This window comes from Stegostoma tigrinum, chromosome 16 (genome assembly GCF_030684315.1).
Source record: "Stegostoma tigrinum isolate sSteTig4 chromosome 16, sSteTig4.hap1, whole genome shotgun sequence".
NCBI lineage: Eukaryota > Metazoa > Chordata > Chondrichthyes > Orectolobiformes > Stegostomatidae > Stegostoma > Stegostoma tigrinum.
The window spans coordinates 49,595,796-49,618,160 of NC_081369.1; the positions used below are offsets into that span (position 1 = coordinate 49,595,796).

The following is a 22,365-nucleotide window of genomic DNA, read 5'->3' on the forward strand; positions in this document are numbered from 1 at the left end:
CCCAGTAGAAGCATAATGGAATTGGAATAACTGTCAATAAACATATCACGGCAACATCGTTGTTAGATGCATTACTCTGCTAAATACACAGTAAAACAAAAATCATTACTCATAAAAGGATCACTCAGTTTTCTAGAGCCATTAAATACATTTAATGCTCAATTTGTACCACCAGTTTCTACCAGTGTAATACTTCCACCTTCCAATATGCTTTATCTCTATATGGGGAGCATCCCGTGGACTGGATTTTCCATTTTAGTAGCAGAAATCAAACATTAGTAATTATCTCTCTCCAGCTAAAATTTTAAAAGTTGAACAAGAGAATACCATTAAGGCTTCATAAACAATGAAAACTGAATTCATTGCATCTTCATTAGTTTTCAACGTTTTATGTATTAGAAGGTAAGAAACAAGGAGAAATATTGTTCTATCCATCTAGTAAACAATCATTCTACAATAAACTGGATTAGAGGTTTGTTGTGAAGATATTTTATATCAATTTTAGAAACAGCCATCAACAATAATACACTCACAATTCATCTGTGCATTTCAACAAAACAATAAATAAAATTAAAAAATGTGAATATGTTCAGGGTAAACTTTGGATTATTGAAAAACAGTGCACACCCACCCGTACCACAGACAGAGGGAAAGAAACTGTTCTGAAATTAAAAAAAAAGAAATATACATAAACTGAAAAAATAAAGTTTCCCCTTCTTTAGAGTTCCCTTTTTATATATATATATATATATATATAAAAAATATAAAAACAGATTAAAGAAATTATTCAATTCTAACTTATATAGTTCATAGGTAACAGTTTGTAAATGTAATGCCTGAAAATTATTTTTCAAATGAGGTGAAAAAGATTTGGATGAAATGGACTACAAACTTTATGATTAAAAAAAAGCTCAACCAATTGTCACCTAAGTTATCAATCGCATAGTAGTTTACATCCAAATATTTGGGGTTATGTCACAAATAGTACATTATGCAAAACTGCAAGATGAGCAACTATGCAGAGGTTTATACAGTAGGGAAATAGGACACATAACTGCCCTTTCAAAGCTACAGTTTGATTTTTGCAATCCATTCTTATGAGGCTGATGAAGACTTGTCAGTTCACTAGTTCCAGACTTCAGGCATTTGTTCATAATTAGGTTACTATGTTCAATTTTTACAGGCAGCATTTATTTAATCCATTGTACCTTAGTAGGCAGTGCGTAGAAAAGAAATAAGTCTTGTGCTAATTTTATTTTAATATTAGGAAAGATAACTTTTTCAAAAATGTTCTTCCTCAAAATCAAACAGCAAATTCTGCGCCTCCCTTCAGTGTTCTGGGAATGAGTCGTCTAATTCTAATGCCTGAGAAAGGATTAATCCACAGAAATGAGGGCTGCCCTCCAAACACATTCTTCATTCCCTCCCATCGTAGCTTCCTTTCCCATGTCGGTTTTTCATTTTTTAACCGCTCAATTTCCTGCATGATAAACATAAAAATGCATTGATTAATAAGGGTAATTATTTGATTGGTAAATACTTGAATTTAGAATGCAGCTATGTATTTTGCTTCTTCACCATACACCCTACTCACCCTGGCCTGTATTCTGCAGGGGTATCAGCTTATTTGTTTACAATTAAGATGGAATATTTCAGTATTGTTGCTATTTTCTAAACTATCTTTGCTCCCATTGAAATAATAGACTCCCATGAAAGTTGATCTTGAGAAAGATTGACAATCAAATTGGATTCATTTCGTTTTTAATGCAATTTTTAATTGAACCTGTTTGCATTGTCCTGAAAGTACAGACATCTACTTTTACTTACAATAAATACTTGAAAAATAAATTGCCTTCAAAACCTATTTGATTATGTTTTATAATTCATCTCTCCACTCTGTACAATAGAAATACACTTCAGATCAATGATGAGGGGTCCTGACAGGAAACGTCAACTTTTCCATTCCTCTGATGCTGCCTGACCTGCTGTATTCCTCCAGCTCCACACTGTGTTATCTCTGACTCCAGCACTGGCAGTTCTTAGTATCTTTACTTAAGATCAACATTGTATCTTATAGTTAAAGTTAAACTTTAAAGTCCTACATATGAGGATTCTTCTAGGACACAGCTCATTTATAATAAAAAATAACCAAAAGAACTGCGGATGCTGTAAATCAGGAACGAAAATAAAGTTGCTGGAAAAGCTTAGCAGGTCTGGCAGCATCTGTGGAGCTCATTTATAATGTTAATTGGAATCTAATAGAACATAGAACATAGAACAGTACAGCACAGAACAGGCCCTTCAGCCCACAATGTTGTGCCGACCATTGATCCTCATGGATGCACCCTCAAATTTCTGTGACCATATGCATGTCCAGCAGTCTCTTAAATGACCCCAATGACCTTGCTTCCACAACTGCTGCTGGCAACGCATTCCATGCTCTCACAACTCTCTGCGTAAAGAACCTGCCTCTGACATCCCCTCTATACTTTCCACCAACCAGCTTAAAACTATGACCCCTCGTGCTAGCCATTTCTGCCCTGGGAAATAGTCTCTGGCTATCGACTCTATCTATGCCTCTCATTATCTTGTATACCTCAATTAGGTCCCCTCTCCTCCTCCTTTTCTCCAATGAAAAGAGACCGAGCTCAGTCAACCTCTCTTCATAAGATAAGCCCTCCAGTCCAGGCAGCATCCTGGTAAACCTCCTCTGAACCCTCTCCAAAGCATCCACATCTTTCCTATAATAGGGCGCCCAGAACTGGACGCAGTATTCCAAGTGCGGTCTAACCAAATCTACTAGACATAGCCATAGAACCTTATTGAGTTCTTTGAGAAGGTGACCAAACAGGTAGATGAGAGTAAACCGGTTGATGCGGTGTATATGGATTTCAGCAAGGCATTCGATAAGGTTCCCCACAATAGGCTATTGTACAAAATGCGGAGGAATGGAATTGTGGGAGATATAGTAATTTGGATCAGAAATTGGCTTGCTGAAAGAAGACAGAGGGTGGTGGTTGATGGGAAATGTTCATCCTGGAGACCAGTTACTAGTGGTGTACCGCAAGGGTCGGTGTTGGGTCCACTGCTGTTTGTCATTTTTATAATTGACCTGGATGAGGGCGTAGAAGGATGGGTTAGTAAATTTGCAGACGACACCAAGGTCGGTGGAGTTGTGGATAGTGACGAAGGATGTTGTAGGTTGCAGAGAGACATAGATAAGCTGCAGAGCTGGGCTGACAGCTGGCAAATGGAGTTTAATGCAGACAAGTGTGAGGTGATGCACTTTGGTAGGAGTAACCAGAAGGCAAGGTACAGGGCTATGGTAAGATTCTTAGTAGTGTAGATGAGCAGAGAGATCTCGGTGTCCATGTAAACAGATCCTTGAAAGTTGCCACCCAGGTTGACAGGGCTGTTAAGAAGGCATACAGTGTTTTAGCTTTTATTAATAGAGGGATCGAGTTCCGGAACCAAGAGGTTATGGTGAAGCTGTACAAAACTCTGGTGCGGCCACACTTGGACTATTGCGTACAGTTGTGGTCACCGCATTATAAGAAGGATGTGGAAGCTTTGGAAAGGGTGCAGAGGAGATTTACTAGAATTTTGCCTGGTATGGAGGGAAGGTCTTACAAGGAAAGGCTGAGGGACTTGAGGCTGTTTTCATTGGAGAGAAGAAGGTTGAGACTTGACTTAATAGAAACATATAAAATAATCAGAGGGTTAGATAGGGTGGATAGGGAGAGCCTTTTTCCTAGGATGGTGACGGCGAGCACGAGGGGGCATAGCTTTAAATTGAGGGGTGATAGGTATAGGACAGATGTCAGAGGTAGTTTCTTTACTCAGAGTAGCAAGGGAATGGAACGGTAGTTTTTGCCTGCAACGGTAGTAGATTCGCCAACTTTAGGTACATTTAAGTCGTCATTGGATAAGCATATGGACGTACATGGAATAGTGTAGGTTAGATGGGCTTGAGATCGGTATGACAGGTCGGCACAACATCAAGGGCCGAAGGGTCTGTACTGTGCTGTAACGTTTTATGTTCTATATTTGTTTTCTTTTAAGGGCAGCAGGGTGGGTGAGGAGAGAAAAAAACAGAGCTGGATTCTAATAAGGCAGATTTGCATTGCAGCTGACCATTTTTTCTTTGGGTCTTATGCTCACAGGGAACAAATGTTGTTATGACTGCTTTACTTGCTCAGGACATATCATAATTGCTCAAAACTCTATGAATATCTACATGGTGAAATAATGTTTCCATTCTGACTTAGGCAGTGAAAGAAGAAATTATGACACAGCAATTTTCCACCCAAATAAAACTGGAAAACGCTGATCAGGATTTGAAATTCTGCCTGTTTTGGTGCTCATGAGATCAGTAATGCTAAAGCTAATTGTGCTACTGCTTGGCTAAGATCTGCTACCTCAGCACAAACTGTGGATTACATTTAAGATTCTCTTATATTGTCTAGCTCAGTGCTCACCATCTTCGCTGACTGCAGCTTCCTAAATAAGAAAGTCTGGCTGACAATTATAACATTTCTAATGACAGCCCATTATGATATTTGTTTAAGCCCAGTGACTGGTGAAGGTGGTCACTCTCAGTAAATACTGTTTAACAAAACATAAAATCCTGAATTCTAGCATTAAGATAATAACCTGACAGTTTATTTTGATTCTGATTCTATTGGATGCAATACAAGATTAACATTAGAAGCAAATCACATCGTACTTTTTTTGGAGAAGGTGGACAAAAGTTGAGGAATCGTTTTAATAATGTTATTATTTACAATGCTTTTGTTTGCAACTGTGTTTTGCAAAACTAAAAGATTGTATTTGTTCTCTTCATTAATTTTAAAATTGAGCATTGACATTCCAATTATATAATGCTCTGACTTTGAGATTTTTAAAAAACTCATTATTGAGCTTTTGAGCCTAAAACATGTCAGCAAATCATCAAATTGTGGTGCAATACAATAGTGAAACTCCATTTTTTGCTCACAAAGGCACCCGGTAGTTACATATTTAGTTATGTTCAATAACTTGTTTTCCTCTCAAGCTTATCGTATCATTTGTGACAAAAATCTGAGCTTAGAATTTCCTGGCCATATGGTTCAGTGTTACAATAAATGTTGATGAACGTACAATGCTCAGAATTAGTTGCAACATTTCCGATACGGAGCAGTCATAGCCCCCATGTAGTAAGACTCACACAAGTACTAAGCGGCATTCACACAACACAAGAACAAGGCATTGACCACCTCCAGTGAAAGAATCTAACTATCATCGCCGAACATTCAATGGCATTATCATAATTGAATCCTACACAATTAACATCCCAAGGTTACTACTGACCATATAATGAACTAAACCAACAACCATTGCTACAACACCTCTCTGATAAGTAACTTATGTCTCCCTAGTGCCTGTCCACCGTCCACAAGGCACAAGTCAGGTGTATGATGTAATACTTCCCAAGTGCTTGGATGAGTGCAGCTCCAACAATGCTCAAGAAGCTCAACATTGTTCAGGCAAAGCAGCCAGATTGATTGGCACTGCATCCACCTGCTTCAATATTAACTCCCTTCACCACCAATGCAAAGTATCAAGACACACTGCAGTAATACACCAAGGTTCCTCCGATGGCACCTTCCAAACTCCTCCAACCAAAAAGACAAGGGCAGTAGGTGTATAGGAACACCTCCACACACCATCCTGACTTGGACTAAGTTGCTTTCCCTCACTGGGTCAAAATCCTGAAATCTATTCTGTACAGCACTGCGGGACTGCAGTGGTTCAAGGCAGCAATTCACCATCACCATCTCCCCACCTGGGAGGATAATAAATTGTGGCTCAGCCAATGATGACCACATCCCATGAGCCAGTATTCAAAATTATACATCAAAAACAAAAGCATCAAAGTATACTTGAACTGAAATTGGAATAGGAATACTAAGAGTAAAACATACTGTGCTTAAGAATTGTACAGATAAAAATTATGTTTTCATTCTATTTGGTGCAATGAAATGAAAGAAAGGACCACAAATTCTCTCTATTTTAATGTTTAAATTGGATTTATTTATCTAACATAGCTGCTGAATCGAAAAACAATGTATGTAGAAATTTCTAAAACTATGAGTAACATACCGTCTCATCATTGCATATTGAGTGAAGCTGAGTGCCAAACATTACTGAGGTGAACGTGAGAAACAGGAGTCCCTCAAGGCACAAGAAGATGATTAGGATTACAGTTACGGGTGGTGAGAAGCCACTGCATTCTGTGGAGGAAAAGACCTCATTATCAAAGCAGCAGTAATTCACAAAAGCTAAGTTATCAAAAATCTAAGCAGTTCTCAGCAGATAACTCTTCTGATTCAATTTGTTTATTTTCCAAACTGTCAGCCATAAAGGCAGATTGGGAGTTCCTCTTCTGTACTGAATAATAATACCAATTTCAATACTTTTATTTTCATAGACATTCTGAGATATCAGGTGGTCTTTGTAGTTAATGCTTGGAGATTCAATATAATAAATGTGTCCACTTTGTAATATCTTGAAGAACTTTAAAATTGTGTGTGTATCTTTAATACCAGTATCAGTTGAGAACTAATCTTGGTAGAACTTCAAGACAAAAAGAGACCTTATATGACCTCTTAAATGTACCAAATATAAATTGATCTTGAGATATATTTCATTAGCTAATAAATACAAAAAATACTGATAGTGTTTCAGGCTGATAATCATTAAAGAAAAACCGCACTGGGTTACCAAAAACAAATGCTTTGTTTCGTTCATTACTGCATACTGAACAGGATACTGTGTGTCTGAATGACAGTTTCTCAACTAGCAAATGTTTGCCCCATTATACTCTGTTAATATGTTTTCTTTGAAGCCACTGTAGTCAGCGTTTCAATGTAAATGCTGAACTGACACTGAGATTGACTTGGAGCACTTCTAAACTTGGTCTCCATGTTTCAATTTTAAACCATGGCTTAAACACGTGCAAAACTAGAATCAAACGGCCAGAAATCAACATTATTTGATATACTAGGCATAATAAAAGACAGACATCGCTTTACAGAAACTGATTCACCAATGAATGATTTCCTCTAATTGTATAACTTAATTCTGAAAATAGTTGAGACAATGTTAAAACATATTCCTGTGAACTAAATGCTAGGGAAAACTACCTAGAAATGAGAAAGAAGATCAAAGCATTTTTTCTTTACAAGGCCTAAATATTTCAATCTTAAGAAATATCTAAATAGGTTCATTTAATTACAGTATTAGTCTACACACCGATTGAAAGATGCTCAAATTTATTGCACAGGAGTCAAGAAACAGAATAGCAATATTTACGGTTATTTGCTTTGAGAAATCCTGTTATTTTGCTCTTCCTATAAGTTTTTGGCTTCCAATGTTAATCCTCTACTTTAAATCAAACAAAAAAAGAATATAGGCATGAACTATTTTCTAAACGGTGAGAAAATTCATAAAGCAGAAGGACAAAGGATCTGGGAGTGTTTGTCCAGGATTGTCTAAAGGTTAACTTGCAGGTAGAGGCTGTGATTAAGAAGGCGAATGCAATGTTGTCGTTTATCTCAAGAGGGTTGGAATATAAAAGCAGAGATGTGCTTCTGAGACTTAATAAAGCTCTAGTTAGGCCCCATTTAGAATAGTGCATCCAATTTTGGACCCCACACCTCAGGAAGGACATACTGGTGCTGGAGCGTGTCCAGCGGAGATACACAAGGATGATCCCTGGAATGGTAGGTTTAACGTATGATGAACGGCTAAGGATCCTGGGATTGTACTCATTAGAGTTTAGAAGGTTGAGGGGAGATCCAATAGAAACTTACAAGATAATGTATGGTTTAGAAGGGTTCGACGCGAGGAAGTTGTTTCCGTTAGGCAGGGAGACTAGGGCCCGTGGGCACAGCCTTAAAATTAGCGGGGGTAAATTTAAAACTGAAATGAGGAGACATTTCTTCAGCCAGAGTGGTGGGCCTGTGGAGTTCGGCGCCACGGAGCGCAGTGGAGGCCGGCACGTTAAATGTGTTCAAGGCAGAGATTGGTAAATTCTTGATCTCACAAGAATTAAGGGCTACGGGGAGAGTGCAGGGAAGTGGAGTTGAAATGCCCATCGGCCATGATTAAATGGTGGAGTGGGCTCGATGGGCCAAATGGCTTTACTTCCACTCCCATGTCTTATGGTCTAAAGAAACTGCAAATTAGCAATGTCAATGTATCTTAAGAGGATCATACAACAACAAAATACAGCATACGGGTCTGAAATTGGTTGGAGCCAGAGTGCACATGACTGATAGAGAAACATTTCTTTGCATCTTAGATCTCAAAGCAAACAAAAATAGCTTTTGTCAGGGAATTATTAAAGAGGTACAAAAATTAGAATGTATGGACTAGAATTTGAACTCTGGGCACTTCTGGCTCTTCCTTTTTTTTCCCTATCCCAGCGAAGATGAGAACTGATCTTTTCACTGCATGAGACTCAATTTGCTAAAAAACCAGAATTTCCTCAAAGGTGGCAACATAAATTCAGACAGATATTCAAAATTGCTTAAAAGAATGCAAAGAAAGAAGGCTAAGTGCAAACAGGTAACATAGTTAAGAATTTGTCAAGAAGTCAAAAGTAAATGTAGCTATTTTTACAGGAAAAGTATTGAACTATTTGTTTGTTATCCCTTATTTTGCTGCTTTATCATATTAACTTTCCTAGACGTGATGCACCTTTCTGAACAACTGTGATTACTTACCACTCCACTGCTCTCTGATACAGAAGAAAAATTGGAAGCCACACAGGATCAGTGCATGGACTGAAATCAGTGCTATGTACATCTGTAAATGGATGGAGAAATATAACACTTTATAATGCCTGTCAGAATTAATTTCATTCTCAAGCATAATGTGTCAGCAAAATATCAGACTGATTTAATACACTCCAAGGTCAAAACTGAACTCACATCCCCAAAGCTACTTATTTCATTGCCTAACTGGTTTAGCAGTATTCATGACAATTAAAACACTTCAATTCATCAATAGGGTGGTCAGCTCCATGACAGTTTAAAAAAAGTTTATTTACAATAATCTTTGAAATTGTTAGAAAATGACAAAGATGTTTCAAATGTGGTATATATTTTGCTTGGAAATCATTTCTCAGAACATAAACTGGTGCCAATACCTGATTTCTTGCATTACTGTTGTACTTTAAAACAAAAGCAACTGCTGCACAAACTATAGGGACTAAATAGTATTAAGAGAGAAAGGGTGACACATGCTGAACAATGCATTTTTTTTGGACACAGTAACAACAATAAGAACTCAGTTTAACTTTAAAGTGCAATTTTGCAAGAGTGGAAATTGGAGACGGGCCACATTCTTTTTTCCTCTTCAATCCTGTTCCCTACGGCACTGTGAATTATCCCTGTAGTATCAGATCTTTAACATTGCAGCAAACATGGCACAGTTTTTTAACCAATTGCCTTCAAATTACACTCTAAATGAGGCTATCCAATTGATACTTTACAAATTACTTTTCAAATTTAGAATGAAATAGACAAAATCACCTCTATTTTTAAGGTATAGAGATCGTAGGAAGTGCAGATGCTGGAGAATCTGAGATAACAAGGTGTAGAACTGGATGAACACAGCAGGCCAAGCAGCATCAGACGAGCAGGAAGGCTGACATTTCGGGCCTGCTCTAGGCCCGAAACGTCAGCCTTCTTGCTCGGCCTGCTGTGTTCATCTAGCTCTACACTTTGTTATCTCTATTTTTAGGTATGCAGTCTGATTATTCTGTAGTAACAGAGATGTATACTCTTAGTTTCATCAGTCCGAAGAATGTGATGAGATTCTTAAGCACATTTTTCTCAGTAGGCACCATTAGAAGCATTTTAGCCCCGAATTACACGCAACTGATGCAATTTGAGAGAGAGAAAAACTGTTACATGGATGATTCAATAATGCTCAATGATCTACTCACTGAAATGAGCAACAAAAACCTGTAATCATACTCTGCTTTCAATAAAACATTCCAAGATGCTTCACAGGAACATTAACGTAAAAATCTATGAGAAGCCACATAAAGAGAGTATCAAAAGCTTGGTCAAGGAACTAGATTTTAAGGAGATTGTTAAGTGGCGGAAAGTGAGGCTACGAGGAGAAAAAGCTTTCAAACATTAAGGTCCTGTACTGATTTGCCAGAGAGTTCTTGGGCTGAAAGAGATTAGAGACAGAGAAGGAGAGAGCGCATCAAGGGATTTGGAAACAAAGGTGAACATTTTAAAATTGAGCCAATGCTTAACCAGGTGCCGAAGCAGGAAAGGGTGACATCTGAGGAGGACTTGGTAAGAGTTAGGGCAAGGATAATGGAATGCTGGATGATGTCAAGTTTATGAAGGATATAATGTGGAAGGGTGGTCAGGGCCATGTTGAAGTAATCGAGTCTAAAGATACAAAGGTTTGTCTTCTTGAAGGATTTAGGAAGGAGCTTACACTTTAAAGAAATAAGAGTCATTAACAGTTACTGCATAACCACTTTCGAGTCCAAGACTCAAAGCATTAACAAAAGTAAATTGAGAACAAGATGTATAAACTTGCCATTATATTCAAGTTCTAAAATTACTCAGCATTTGATAACAGGAAGTTGCCCTAAAGCTATCAATTAAAAGGTTATTGAGGTTGAAAGTTAATATTCATGCCTGATTGGTTTTATTGTACTGAAATGCTTTAACTTTAAATAATTGATGTAAATTTTTTAAAACTGTGGAACTTACCGATCCTTAACAAAATAAGTTAATGTTTTCTTGCTTTCAATGAAATTTTCAAATTATTAATAAATACAGATTTGTTCAAATTTTTGTTTTATTTTGAAACAGTACGTGTTACTCTATACTGATATTCCAACCAGCACCCTACAACTATAACACAGGAACAATCGCGGGATTTATAGAAACATGTCAAATCTGGCCCCTACAGCATAATCATTAATGTTAACATCTCAAATCTCATAGGTTACACTATAAATATTTACTGGAAGGGTACATTCTGATCAGGACTTTTTCTTAAAACGTATTGCTGTTATAGAGTCCCACAATGTGGAGACAGGCCCTTCGACCCAAATGGGTCCATGCCAACCAAAATGTCCAACCATGCTAACTCCACTTCCCTGCACTTGGCCCATATTCTTCTAAACCTTTTGCTATTCACGTATTCATTCAAATGCCTTTTAAATGGTGTTAACGTACCTGCCTCAACCACGCCCACTGGCAGCTCATTCCATATGCATACCACCCAATGTGTAAAAAAAGTTGCCCCTCAGATTCCCATGTATTCTTTCCGCTCTTACCTTATACTGATACCCTCTACTCCTTGATTCCCCAACTCTGAGATAAAGACTGAGTGCAATTACCCTTGCTTGTCCAAACTCGGCCATGTGTCAGTCCCTTGCATCCTGGCAACATGTCTGTAAATTCCTTCTGCATTCTTTCCAATTTAATAACATCCTTCCTATAGCAAGGTGGCCAAGACTGAACACAATACTCCAAGTGCAGCCTCACCAACATCCTGTACAACTGCAACATAACTTCCTAATTTCTGCACTCAGTGTCCTGACTGATGAAAGCCAGTGTGTCAAATGCCTTCTTCACTGTCCCGTCTACCTGTGACTTCACTTTCAGCGAACCGTACACCTGCACTCCGAGGTCCCTCTGTTCCAGTATGCTCCTTAAGGTCCAACCATTTAACATGAAACTCCTACCTTGATTTGACTTTCCAAAATGCAACACCTCACACTTGTCTGTATTAATCTCCAGTTGTCGTTTCTCAGCTCACTTCCCCAATTGATCAAGATCCTGCTGCAATCTCTGCTAACTTTCCTCACTGTCCACAATATCGCCTATGTCAGTGTCACCTGAAAACATACTAATCATGCTGTGTACATTCTCATGTAAATCACTGGTATACAATAACAAACAGCAATGGGCCCCAGAGGCACACCACTAGTCACAGGCCTCCAGTTCAACAACAAGCATCCTTCCACTAACACTCTCTGCTTCTTACCATCAAGCCAATTGCGTGTCCAATTTGCCAGCTCTCCCTCAATTCCATGCGATCTAATTTTCCAGAGCAGCCCACCATGTGGAACCTCATCAAAGGCCTTACTGAAATCTATGCAGAGTACATCTACTACCCTGCCCTTATCAATCATTCTGGCCACTTCTTCGAAGAACTCCAACACATTTATGAGGCATGATCTCCCACGCCCGAAGCTATCGTGATTAGTCCTAATTTAAAGCCCATTTTTTAGAGAACAAAACAAAAATCAATTCTTCAGAAGTGCAAGTCCAAACAGGATGAGAGACAGTGACATCATGCAAAACCTGGGCAACTTAAAATATTTTACATGACAGTGTTACTTCAATAGTTGGGTTTTCTCTTAGATCACCACTTTAACGTAAACTGCAATGGGTTTTAAATTATGGTGTTCCTCCCCAGTCAGTCTAGAACTAGTGAATTAAGTTTCTAACTGGTTATTTTAGCAATTTCTCTTATTGTAGTCAAGCATTTATCTTTGCTGTCTTTGCCAAGATTGTTTAAACCTGAGGTGCTGGATGAGGCTGTTTCGACAGTCTCCAGCACCTCCATCTCTTAGCAATAATGAAATTGTAATTCCAGTGCTATTCATGAACAGAATATATTAGAATTAAATGCAATGTCATACATTGCAGAAGTAATGCTATTTACTAGAAATATAACCTTAGTTACTTAGTTCTTTGTTTCATGCTTTCAATAATAACTTGGCTCAATTTCAACAAGTTAATATGTTGGAATTCCAAATGTTAATTCTAAATTGTTCGTTATGGTCTGATTTTAAATACACAAAATTGGCAGTAAAACATATTTAAACTTACAGTAAAGAGTACAAAGAATTTTTGATTGTTCTCTCCAACACAGTTGTTCACCCAAGGACAATGGTGATCCATTTTCCGGATGCACCTTTTACAAATACTGATTTTTGGGAAGAAAGAAAAAAAGTTATTACACAATTAGGCAAGAAATGTTACACTAATTTTCAAGCAAGCATTTGTTTTCATGTAATCATACAGCTCAATTATATTTGAAACTCAGGTAATCTTATATTCAGAAAAGTCTGTTACATTATCTGCACCCACAGTCAATTTTCTTTAAAAGCTTATCCGCACTTTGGCGTCTAATGACTGTTACAATTGATTTTCTACACATTATGGATATCATTGATAAATGGCAAGGGTTTTATGTAAAGATTAAGGTGCTTTTCAAAACACAATTTTGATTACATTTGTAGATGACATCAGTACCAATGCTTAAATATTTCCGAGATCAGAAATTATCAAATCTAAATTAGCAAAAAGGATCACAGGATCATCCAATCAATTCAATGAATTAATCAAAACATAGTACTGCAATAATTTGTAACAGCTTTGTCATTCAATAAAAATTTATTGTTCACGTGTAAGCTTACAGGTTTTACTTCTAAAACAAACTTCCTTCCTGCAGCTAAGTTGCTATCCTCGCTAATCACATGCCTCACACAAACACTTCTTGAGAGTTCTTGGAGGGTTACATTTTGAGTTTTGGAGTCTGACCTTTGGTTTCTGGGGCTTCCTGTTCCATTCCTACTAACTCTTTTGTAAGGCGATGCAGTAATGTAGCAAAACTGCCTTCTCTATTGGTATTGATGTAGGGATTATTCTAACTCACACAGAAGCAGAATTAGAAGAAATCACCAATATCTTCAATAACTACCAAGCCTACATTAAAGATAAAGCTGCAACATAAAGAAGATCGATCCATTTCTGAGACACCACTGTTTTTAAATTGGCACAAAATAATGGGTGAACACCAAATCTCTTCCCCCCAACCTCACAAAATTACAGAAACACAGCTCCGCACATAAAAAGCATCTCTCTAAACACATAGCCTACAGACTAATGAGGTCACAGTTAATGACTTTCTATCACAAAGTTGTAACATTTTAACAAGGCAAATACTATCCTTCTTACTACATCTTGCATCTTAACCCAAACTTAAATTTAAAAATTGATTCAGAGGATAGAATATTCCCAGGCCCTGATTGATGTGAGCAGTTGGGAAAATATCACAAGAATGTAAAAATGAATATCCCAAATTTGAGAAAGAAAAGTCTGATTTTATGCATAAGGTTTTAACTGTTAATTAAGAATCTGAACAATGAGAAGCAAGTAGCCTATTTGTACAAGCTAGCATCGTATTATTAACCTAATCACCCCTCATTTAATGCAGTTGATATCTTCCTCGGCAGTGGAGAGAAATGAGATGGCAACAACTCTGACATGAAAGTCTGAGTGGATACTTGGCAGCTGCAGTCCCACAGCCTCTTCTCTGAGGCATCCAGATTAGGTAGGGCAGTCTCCCTGGGCCATGCATCCTTTGAAGTTGGTGCAAGGGAAACTCCAACTTCACTACATCATCACTGCATCACCATGTCCCTATGAAGTTTACCACTTCAGGACTGGACTCTGAAAGCTCACAGATGTTTTTCATTACAATGCTGTTGCCAAGCCACTTTGTGTACAAGGACTGGCACCCATCCCATGCATTAGAACAAGATACAACTCAGGGCTCTTATGTTCTTGGCTCTCATTCACTTCATGCTTGTCTGCCTCCTCATTCAGAAATTAAAGGCTCCCAGTAATGCTTTCTTGAGTCTTTTAGACGCAAAGCCAAACAACTTGTCATGCTGGCCAGCAATGAACAGTGAAGGGAGTTTCTGTACTGCACCTCACTACGTCAATGCCACACCCACAGCATGTGCCAGTAGCCTATGTAACAAAAACGCTGAATGACATGTATCAATTAGGTTGAAGCACAAAGGTTTGTTCCTTGGTCAAGTCGTCAGTCAAGAGTTTCAGCACAATCAAGGGCACCATCCAATATCAGGTCAGGAGTTTGGACACAGTCAATTGGCTGACTGAAGCATTCAAGGTCAGGGATCCATGTCAGCACATTCCAGGGAGTGGGCTATAGTCAATCCCACAGGTCTGGTGCAACCAATCTGTGAATTAATGGTAAGCCTGTTGTGCATCTGTATACTCATCAGTCTGGGGTCTGGTCAGTCTTTAGTCAGGTCTGCTATTCCAAATTGGTCAGGGGATAGAGGTGAGCCACAGTAAGCCCCAAGGGTGTTTTCACTGAAAGTAAATTTGGTTTATCAGGGGCTACTATGGGCAATTTGGAAAGATCAACTGCGAATTTTAGGCAGCTTGGTACGATGCAGAGGGGGATTAAAAATGGTGAAGAGGACCAAACTGACATACAAGAGTAGGTGATGACACAACATGGGATGGCAGGATGTACTGTGGGAGAAGGGAGTCACTAATAGTCACCACCACCCTGGATGTGACATTGAGACACTGAGAACAATGATACGTGTACGCTGTTGGCCTGGGGCTTAGTTAGAGTAAGTAGGGTGGTGGAGAGTTAAAAGGAGAGTTGGGTTGGAAGATAAAAACTAAAAGCCAATGGGATGGACAAAACAGAATGGAACGTGCATTGCATTAATCAGATACAATTTCAATACATTTATTCTGGGATGTAAACCTCATGCAGAAACATGCTATGTTAACTAAAAATCCTGGCCAAAAGTAATGTCATTACAAATTGATCCTAGATAATAATGTGAAGCAGAAATAATGTGAACTGTGAAGTTTCAGCAAAGTTCCACATTGCAAAACCTTATAGTCTACTCAAAGTTCAGGAGATGCCCAGCTCTCGCCTTGGACTACAAAGTATAGGTAATTATTTTATGTGTAATGCTGTTTTTTCTGGGTAATATTTGAAGAAGCGAGGGAGGGTGCTGGGTTGATGGGCTTCGTTTGCTTCATATAGTGCTCTCAATCTCCTACCGTACTTGCGCCCAAATGGTTTGCGGAGCATACATCTGAATCAAGTCAATGATGTAAAAGGTCCATGTAGTAGGATCTTGTTGCTCTCCCTGTTGTAGGCCTCATGTCACAATGTTTGGAGGATGATTGTTTGAATGTGATTTGTGTATGCTGTGACTACTGAATGATGAAATTAGTGAGGAGCGGCTTCATTTCTGACAGTGCCCACAAGGGCTTATGGAACCACCCTCAGAAGCTACAATTGTCTATGCCCGCTGCCTACAAGCATCCAAAGAAACTGAAGAACACATGCTTCCGGGCACCCAGGACCAAGAGTAACGACAGTGGACATGGACCGGCTTATGTAGAGTTTCCATCCAATGGTGCCCTCACAATAAGGTTCAGGTGCTTCAGGCCCTTAATCGCTCATTCTCCTTGGAATATCAGGCAGATGGAGGGAGAGAGAGGGAAGGAGTGTGTTGCTTTAGTCTGCGTAGAGTTGGCAGTTAAAACACCATGTATTTTGACCAGAGTATATGCAACGTAACACCTCATCTACTAGGGCAACAAGGTGTCTCTTTCACAGAAGAGTCTGATGCTCAGTCAGGTATGGCAGTTCATTGCAGTTCAATTCAGAGGGTGATGTCTGATTGTTGGATGCTTTGCTCGAGTCAAGTGGGCGGCGTTAACCAAAAAGGTACAGCACCTTCACCACCCTGCAGTGCAGCAGCATTGGCTGTCGAGTCATTTATCACTGTCAAATCTGCGAACTTTATGAGTCAGAACAAGTGAAACAATTGTAAGGGAATGCTACAAGCTGCAAGATCCCAACCATGACTCACAGCATCCTGAATTGGAATTACATCACCATTCTTTCACTGTCTCCAGGTCAAAGCCCTGGAAATTTCCTCCCTCACAGCCACACGGATGTACCTGCACCACATGTATACCAGCAATTCTAGAAGCCACCTTTTCGCCATTTTCCCCCAGGATAAGTGAGGATGGATATTAAATGTAGGTCTTGTCAGTGACTCTCACAATCCACAAACAAATACACAAATATTATGCTGGTGAGAGCATCTTAATATCCCGGCTAGGTCCAGCAATACTTAAAATTGTACAAGATGGCAAAGAGGCCAGCAGTCAGACTCCCTATGAAGAACAAGTCAGCAGCTTCTCTTCTCATCTTAGATAATGGGAACTGCAGATGCTGGAGATTCCAAGATGATAAAATGTGAGGCTGGATGAACACAGCAGGCCAAGCAGCATCTCAGGAGCACAAAAGCTGACGTTTCGGGCCTAGACCCTTCATCAGAGAGGGGGATGGGGGGAGGGAACTGGAATAAATAGGGAGAGAGGGGGAGGCGGACCGAAGATGGAGAGCAAAGAAGATAGGTGGAGAGGGTGTAGGTGGGGAGGTAGGGAGGGGATAGGTCAGTCCAGGGAAGACGGACAGGTCAAGGAGGTGGGATGAGGTTAGTAGGTAGCTGGGGGTGCGGCTGGGGGTGGGAGGAAGGGATGGGTGAGAGGAAGAACCGGTTAGGGAGGCAGAGACAGGTTGGACTGGTTTTGGGATGCAGTGGGTGGGGGGGAAGAGCTGGGCTGGTTGTGTGGTGCAGTGGGGGGAGGGGATGAACTGGGCTGGTTTAGGGATGCAGTGGGGGAAGGGGAGATTTTGAAACTGGTGAAGTCCACATTGATACCATATGGCTGCAGGGTTCCCAGGCGGAATATGAGTTGCTGTTCCTGCAACCTTCGGGTGGCATCATTGTGGCAGTGCAGGAGGCCCATGATGGACATGTCATCAAGAGAATGGGAGGGGGAGTGGAAATGGTTTGCGACTGGGAGGTGCAGTTGTTTGTTGCGAACTGAGCGGAGGTGTTCTGCAAAGCGGTCCCCAAGCCTCCGCTGGGTTTCCCCAATGTAGAGAAAGCCGCACCGGGTACAGTGGATGCAGTATACCACATTGGCAGATGTGCAGGTGAACCTCTGCTTAATGTGGAATGTCATCTTGGGGCCTGGGATGGGGGTGAGGGAGGAGGTGTGGGGACAAGTGTAGCATTTCCTGCGGTTGCAGGGGAAGGTGCCGGGTGTGGTGGGGTTGGAGGGCAGTGTGGAGCGAACAAGGGAGTCACGGAGAGAGTGGTCTCTCCGGAAAGCAGACAGGGGTGGGGATGGAAAAATGTCTTGGGTGGTGGGGTCGGATTGTAAATGGCGGAAGTGTCGGAGGATAATGCGTTGTATCCGGAGGTTGGTAGGGTGGCATGGAGATGGCCTCAAGGCCCTCCGCTTCTTCCTGTCCCGCAGGCCCGACCAGGCCCCCTCCATCGACACTCTCATCCGCCTAGCGGAACTCGTCCTCACACTCAACAACTTCTCTTTTGACTCCTCCCACTTCCTACAGACTAAGGGGGTGGCCATGGGCACCCGCATGGGCCCCAGCTATGCCTGCCTCTTTGTAGGTTACGTGGAACAGTCCATCTTCCGCACCTACACAGGCCCCAAACCCCACCTCTTCCTCCGGTACATTGATGACTGTATCGGCGCCGCCTCTTGCTCCCCAGAGGAGCTCGAACAGTTCATCCACTTCACCAACACCTTCCACCCCAACCTTCAGTTCACCTGGGCCATCTCCAACACATCCCTCACCTTCCTGGACCTCTCAGTCTCCATCTCAGGCAACCAGCTTGTAACTGATGTCCATTTCAAGCCCACCGACTCCCACAGCTACCTAGAATACACCTCCTCCCACCCACCCTCCTGCAAAAACTCCATCCCCTATTCCCAATTCCTCCGCCTCCGCCGCATCTGCTCCCACGATAAGACATTCCACTCCCGCACATCCCAGATGTCCAAGTTCTTTAAGGACCGCAACTTCCCCCCCACGGTGATTGAGAACGCCCTTGACCGCGTCTCCCGCATTTCCCGCAACACATCCCTCACACCCCGCCCCCGCCACAACCGCCCCAAGAGGATCCCCCTCGTTCTCACACACCACCCTACCAACCTCCGGATACAACGCATTATCCTCCGACACTTCCGCCATTTACAATCCGACCCCACCACCCAAGACATTTTTCCATCCCCACCCCTGTCTGCTTTCCGGAGAGACCACTCTCTCCGTGACTCCCTTGTTCGCTCCACACTGCCCTCCAACCCCACCACACCCGGCACCTTCCCCTGCAACCGCAGGAAATGCTACACTTGTCCCCACACCTCCTCCCTCACCCCCATCCCAGGCCCCAAGATGACATTCCACATTAAGCAGAGGTTCACCTGCACATCTGCCAATGTGGTATACTGCATCCACTGTACCCGGTGCGGCTTTCTCTACATTGGGGAAACCAAGCGGAGGCTTGGGGACCGCTTTGCAGAACACCTCCGCTCAGTTCGCAACAAACAACTGCACCTCCCAGTCGCAAACCATTTCCACTCCCCCTCCCATTCTCTTGATGACATGTCCATCATGGGCCTCCTGCACTGCCACAATGATGCCACCCGAAGGTTGCAGGAACAGCAACTCATATTCCGCCTGGGAACCCTGCAGCCATATGGTATCAATGTGGACTTCACCAGTTTCAAAATCTCCCCTTCCCCCACTGCATCCCTAAACCAGCCCAGTTCATCCCCTCCCCCCACTGCACCACACAACCAGCCCAGCTCTTCCCCCCCACCCACTGCATCCCAAAACCAGTCCAACCTGTCTCTGCCTCCCTAACCGGTTCTTCCTCTCACCCATCCCTTCCTCCCACCCCCAGCCGCACCCCCAGCTACCTACTAACCTCATCCCACCTCCTTGACCTGTCCGTCTTCCCTGGACTGACCTATCCCCTCCCTACCTCCCCACCTACACCCTCTCCACCTATCTTCTTTGCTCTCCATCTTCGGTCCGCCTCCCCCTCTCTCCCTATTTATTCCAGTTCCCTCCCCCCATCCCCCTCTCTGATGAAGGGTCTAGGCCCGAAACGTCAGCTTTTGTGCTCCTGAGATGCTGCTTGGCCTGCTGTGTTCATCCAGCCTCACATTTTATCATCTCTTCTCATCTTCCCAGCTTTGCCACAATTGCTACCTGTGGTTGAGGATAGCATTCAAAATAGCTATCTCAGAAAACATCTGATTTTTTTCTGATGAACAATGCATTTTAACACTTTTAGCCATGTCTAAGAATCCAGAGAGACTAGCGACTTTGTACTGTGCTCTTCTGGTTTTTGGTCAGTGGGTTTCACATTGAAAGACAAACATTTGCCAATTTTTTTCTAATAAACATGTTCAAAATTGACAAGATTGAGCACATTATGATTTTAACTGGTTTGAAATGCAACCTTCTGGAATCAGTTTAAACTATCTGCTTGAATCGTGGAAAAATCTACATTCACAGGTATTAGCTGATACAAACTGCGCTGGGCACAAATTATTCAAAGTATTCCAACTTGGTAAATGTCAAAAATCCTCAGACATCTACAACTGCACTTTCTTGTTTGTTCAATGGACTGCCTGTTTATTTAGAATGTATTTACATAGCACAAAAGACAATGATTTGAAACAAATATGGAAAACAATAACGATCAAAAACTCCTGGAGACTGATTCAATGATTTTAACCAAACGTGTTTCTTAATTAACAAACTGTTTGTCACAAGATTCCCCATGCAATATTTGTAGATTTTGAGAAAATAATCTTGGCCACTATATTAACAGTCACCAGTTAGCAGTAATATAGCTAAAACTTGCAGTTCAATGCTGAACTCAATAACAACAGCTACAGCGAGATATAAATCTTTCGTTGCATAGATGCTATTCTTAAAACAGTAATCATGCAACTTTCAAGAAATCCCTTGATGTGTTGCATTGTACATAATGAATATGTCCAGTTCCTAAATGCAAACTTACATATATTAACATTTCAAAGAAACAGCTGCCAGATAACAAATTAGTTAATAATAGTGAGTGTCACTTACAAGGCAAGCTAAATGATTTTTACTCAAATGATGGACATCAAGACCATTTCACATATTGATAAAATATGTTTTTAAAGTAAGGAATGATGGTGACATTATAGTCTACCAATATCCACATCGATTTTTTGTTAAGTATTTGAAAACTCGTTAACCAACTGTATTTTTTCATAAGATCATAGGCAAGAAAATGCATAATGTCTTCAGTTTCTGCTTTTTCACATTGTAATCTTGGAAGTACACTATTCCAAAAGGTACATCAAAAATTTTTCCATATTCTGCTTCCTACTAAGGAAGCTGTCCATTTTCTACTTGCAGAACAGTAAAACCAAGGATACAAAACCATAAGAGCAGAATAAAGCCATTTGGCCCATCAACTCTACTCTGCTATTTCATCATGGTCGATATACTTCACAAACCCATTCTCCTGCCTTTTCCTTGTATCCCTGGAACACTTTATCAATCAAGAACCTGTCTGTCTCCATTCTAAAATTCACTCAATGGCTTGCCCTGCACAACCATCTGCATCAATGAGTTCCACAGATTTACCACTCTGACTGAAGAAATTCCTCCTCTAAAGGGACATCCATTCACTTGGATGCTATGCCCTCAGGTCCTAGTCTCTCCTACTAGTGGAAACATCTTCTCCACCTTCACTCTATCCAGGCCTCTCATTATTCTCTAAGTTTCAGTCAGATCTTCCCATCATCCATCTAAACTCCATAGTCATAGAGTCCTCAATTGCTCATATGACAAACCCTCCATCCTCAGGATCATTCTTGTAAATTTCCTCGAACACCCTCCAACACGAGCACATTAGTCCTTAGATATGGCACCCAAAACTGCTCACAATAATCCAAACGGCACTTGACCAGAGCCTCATACAGCCTCAGCAGCACATTCCTGTACTTGTATTCTAGCCCACTTGAAAAAAATGCTGACATTACATTTTCCTTCATCACTGCCAACTAAACCTGCAAACCAATCTTAATTGAACTGCTGTACTCTGACAGTGGGGAATGCTTAATGAGACCTGACTGTCCTCATGCACCAGTCATTGAACGTAAGCATGCAGGTGCAGTAGGCAATAAAGAAGGCAAACTATATGCTTGCTTTCATGGTGAGAAGATTCGAGTATAGGAACAAGGATGTCTTGCTGCAGGTGTACAGGACATTGGTGAGACTACATCTGGAATGCTGGGTGGAGTTATGGTCTGCTTAGTACAGGAAAGATGTGCTTGCTGTAAAGGGAGTCCAGTGAAAGTTTATTAATTCCTGTGGATGTTAAGATTATTATGATGAGAGATTAAGTTGGTTAGGTTTGCATTTACTGGAATTGAAGAGAATGAAGCAGATCTCAAAGAAACCTATAATGTTGACAGGCTAGATGCAGAAAGGTTGTTTCCTACGGCAGGGAGTCTATAACTTGCAGTCATAGTTTAAGGATAAGGGTAAACATTTTAAGACTGACATGAGAAATTTCTACACCCAGAGTGT

The 22,365-nt window shown here is 41.0% G+C and overlaps 1 protein-coding gene across 4 annotated transcripts in view; it reads right to left on the bottom strand.

Moving 5' to 3' along the window:
• Positions 1–473: 473 nt before the first annotated feature.
• Positions 474–22,365, bottom strand: part of zdhhc7 (zinc finger DHHC-type palmitoyltransferase 7) — a 68,139-nt gene continuing 46,247 nt past the window's right edge. For all 4 annotated transcript variants that reach the window (XM_048547220.2, XM_048547221.2, XM_048547218.2 and 1 more), the window contains 4 exons: positions 12,924–13,020; positions 8,769–8,850; positions 6,142–6,272; positions 474–1,480 (listed from right to left, as the gene is read on the bottom strand). In XM_048547220.2, coding sequence (XP_048403177.1) covers positions 1,304–1,480; positions 6,142–6,272; positions 8,769–8,850; positions 12,924–13,020 — 487 coding nt within the window. In that variant the 3' untranslated portion in view covers positions 474–1,303. The remainder of the gene's footprint in view (positions 1,481–6,141; positions 6,273–8,768; positions 8,851–12,923; positions 13,021–22,365) is intronic.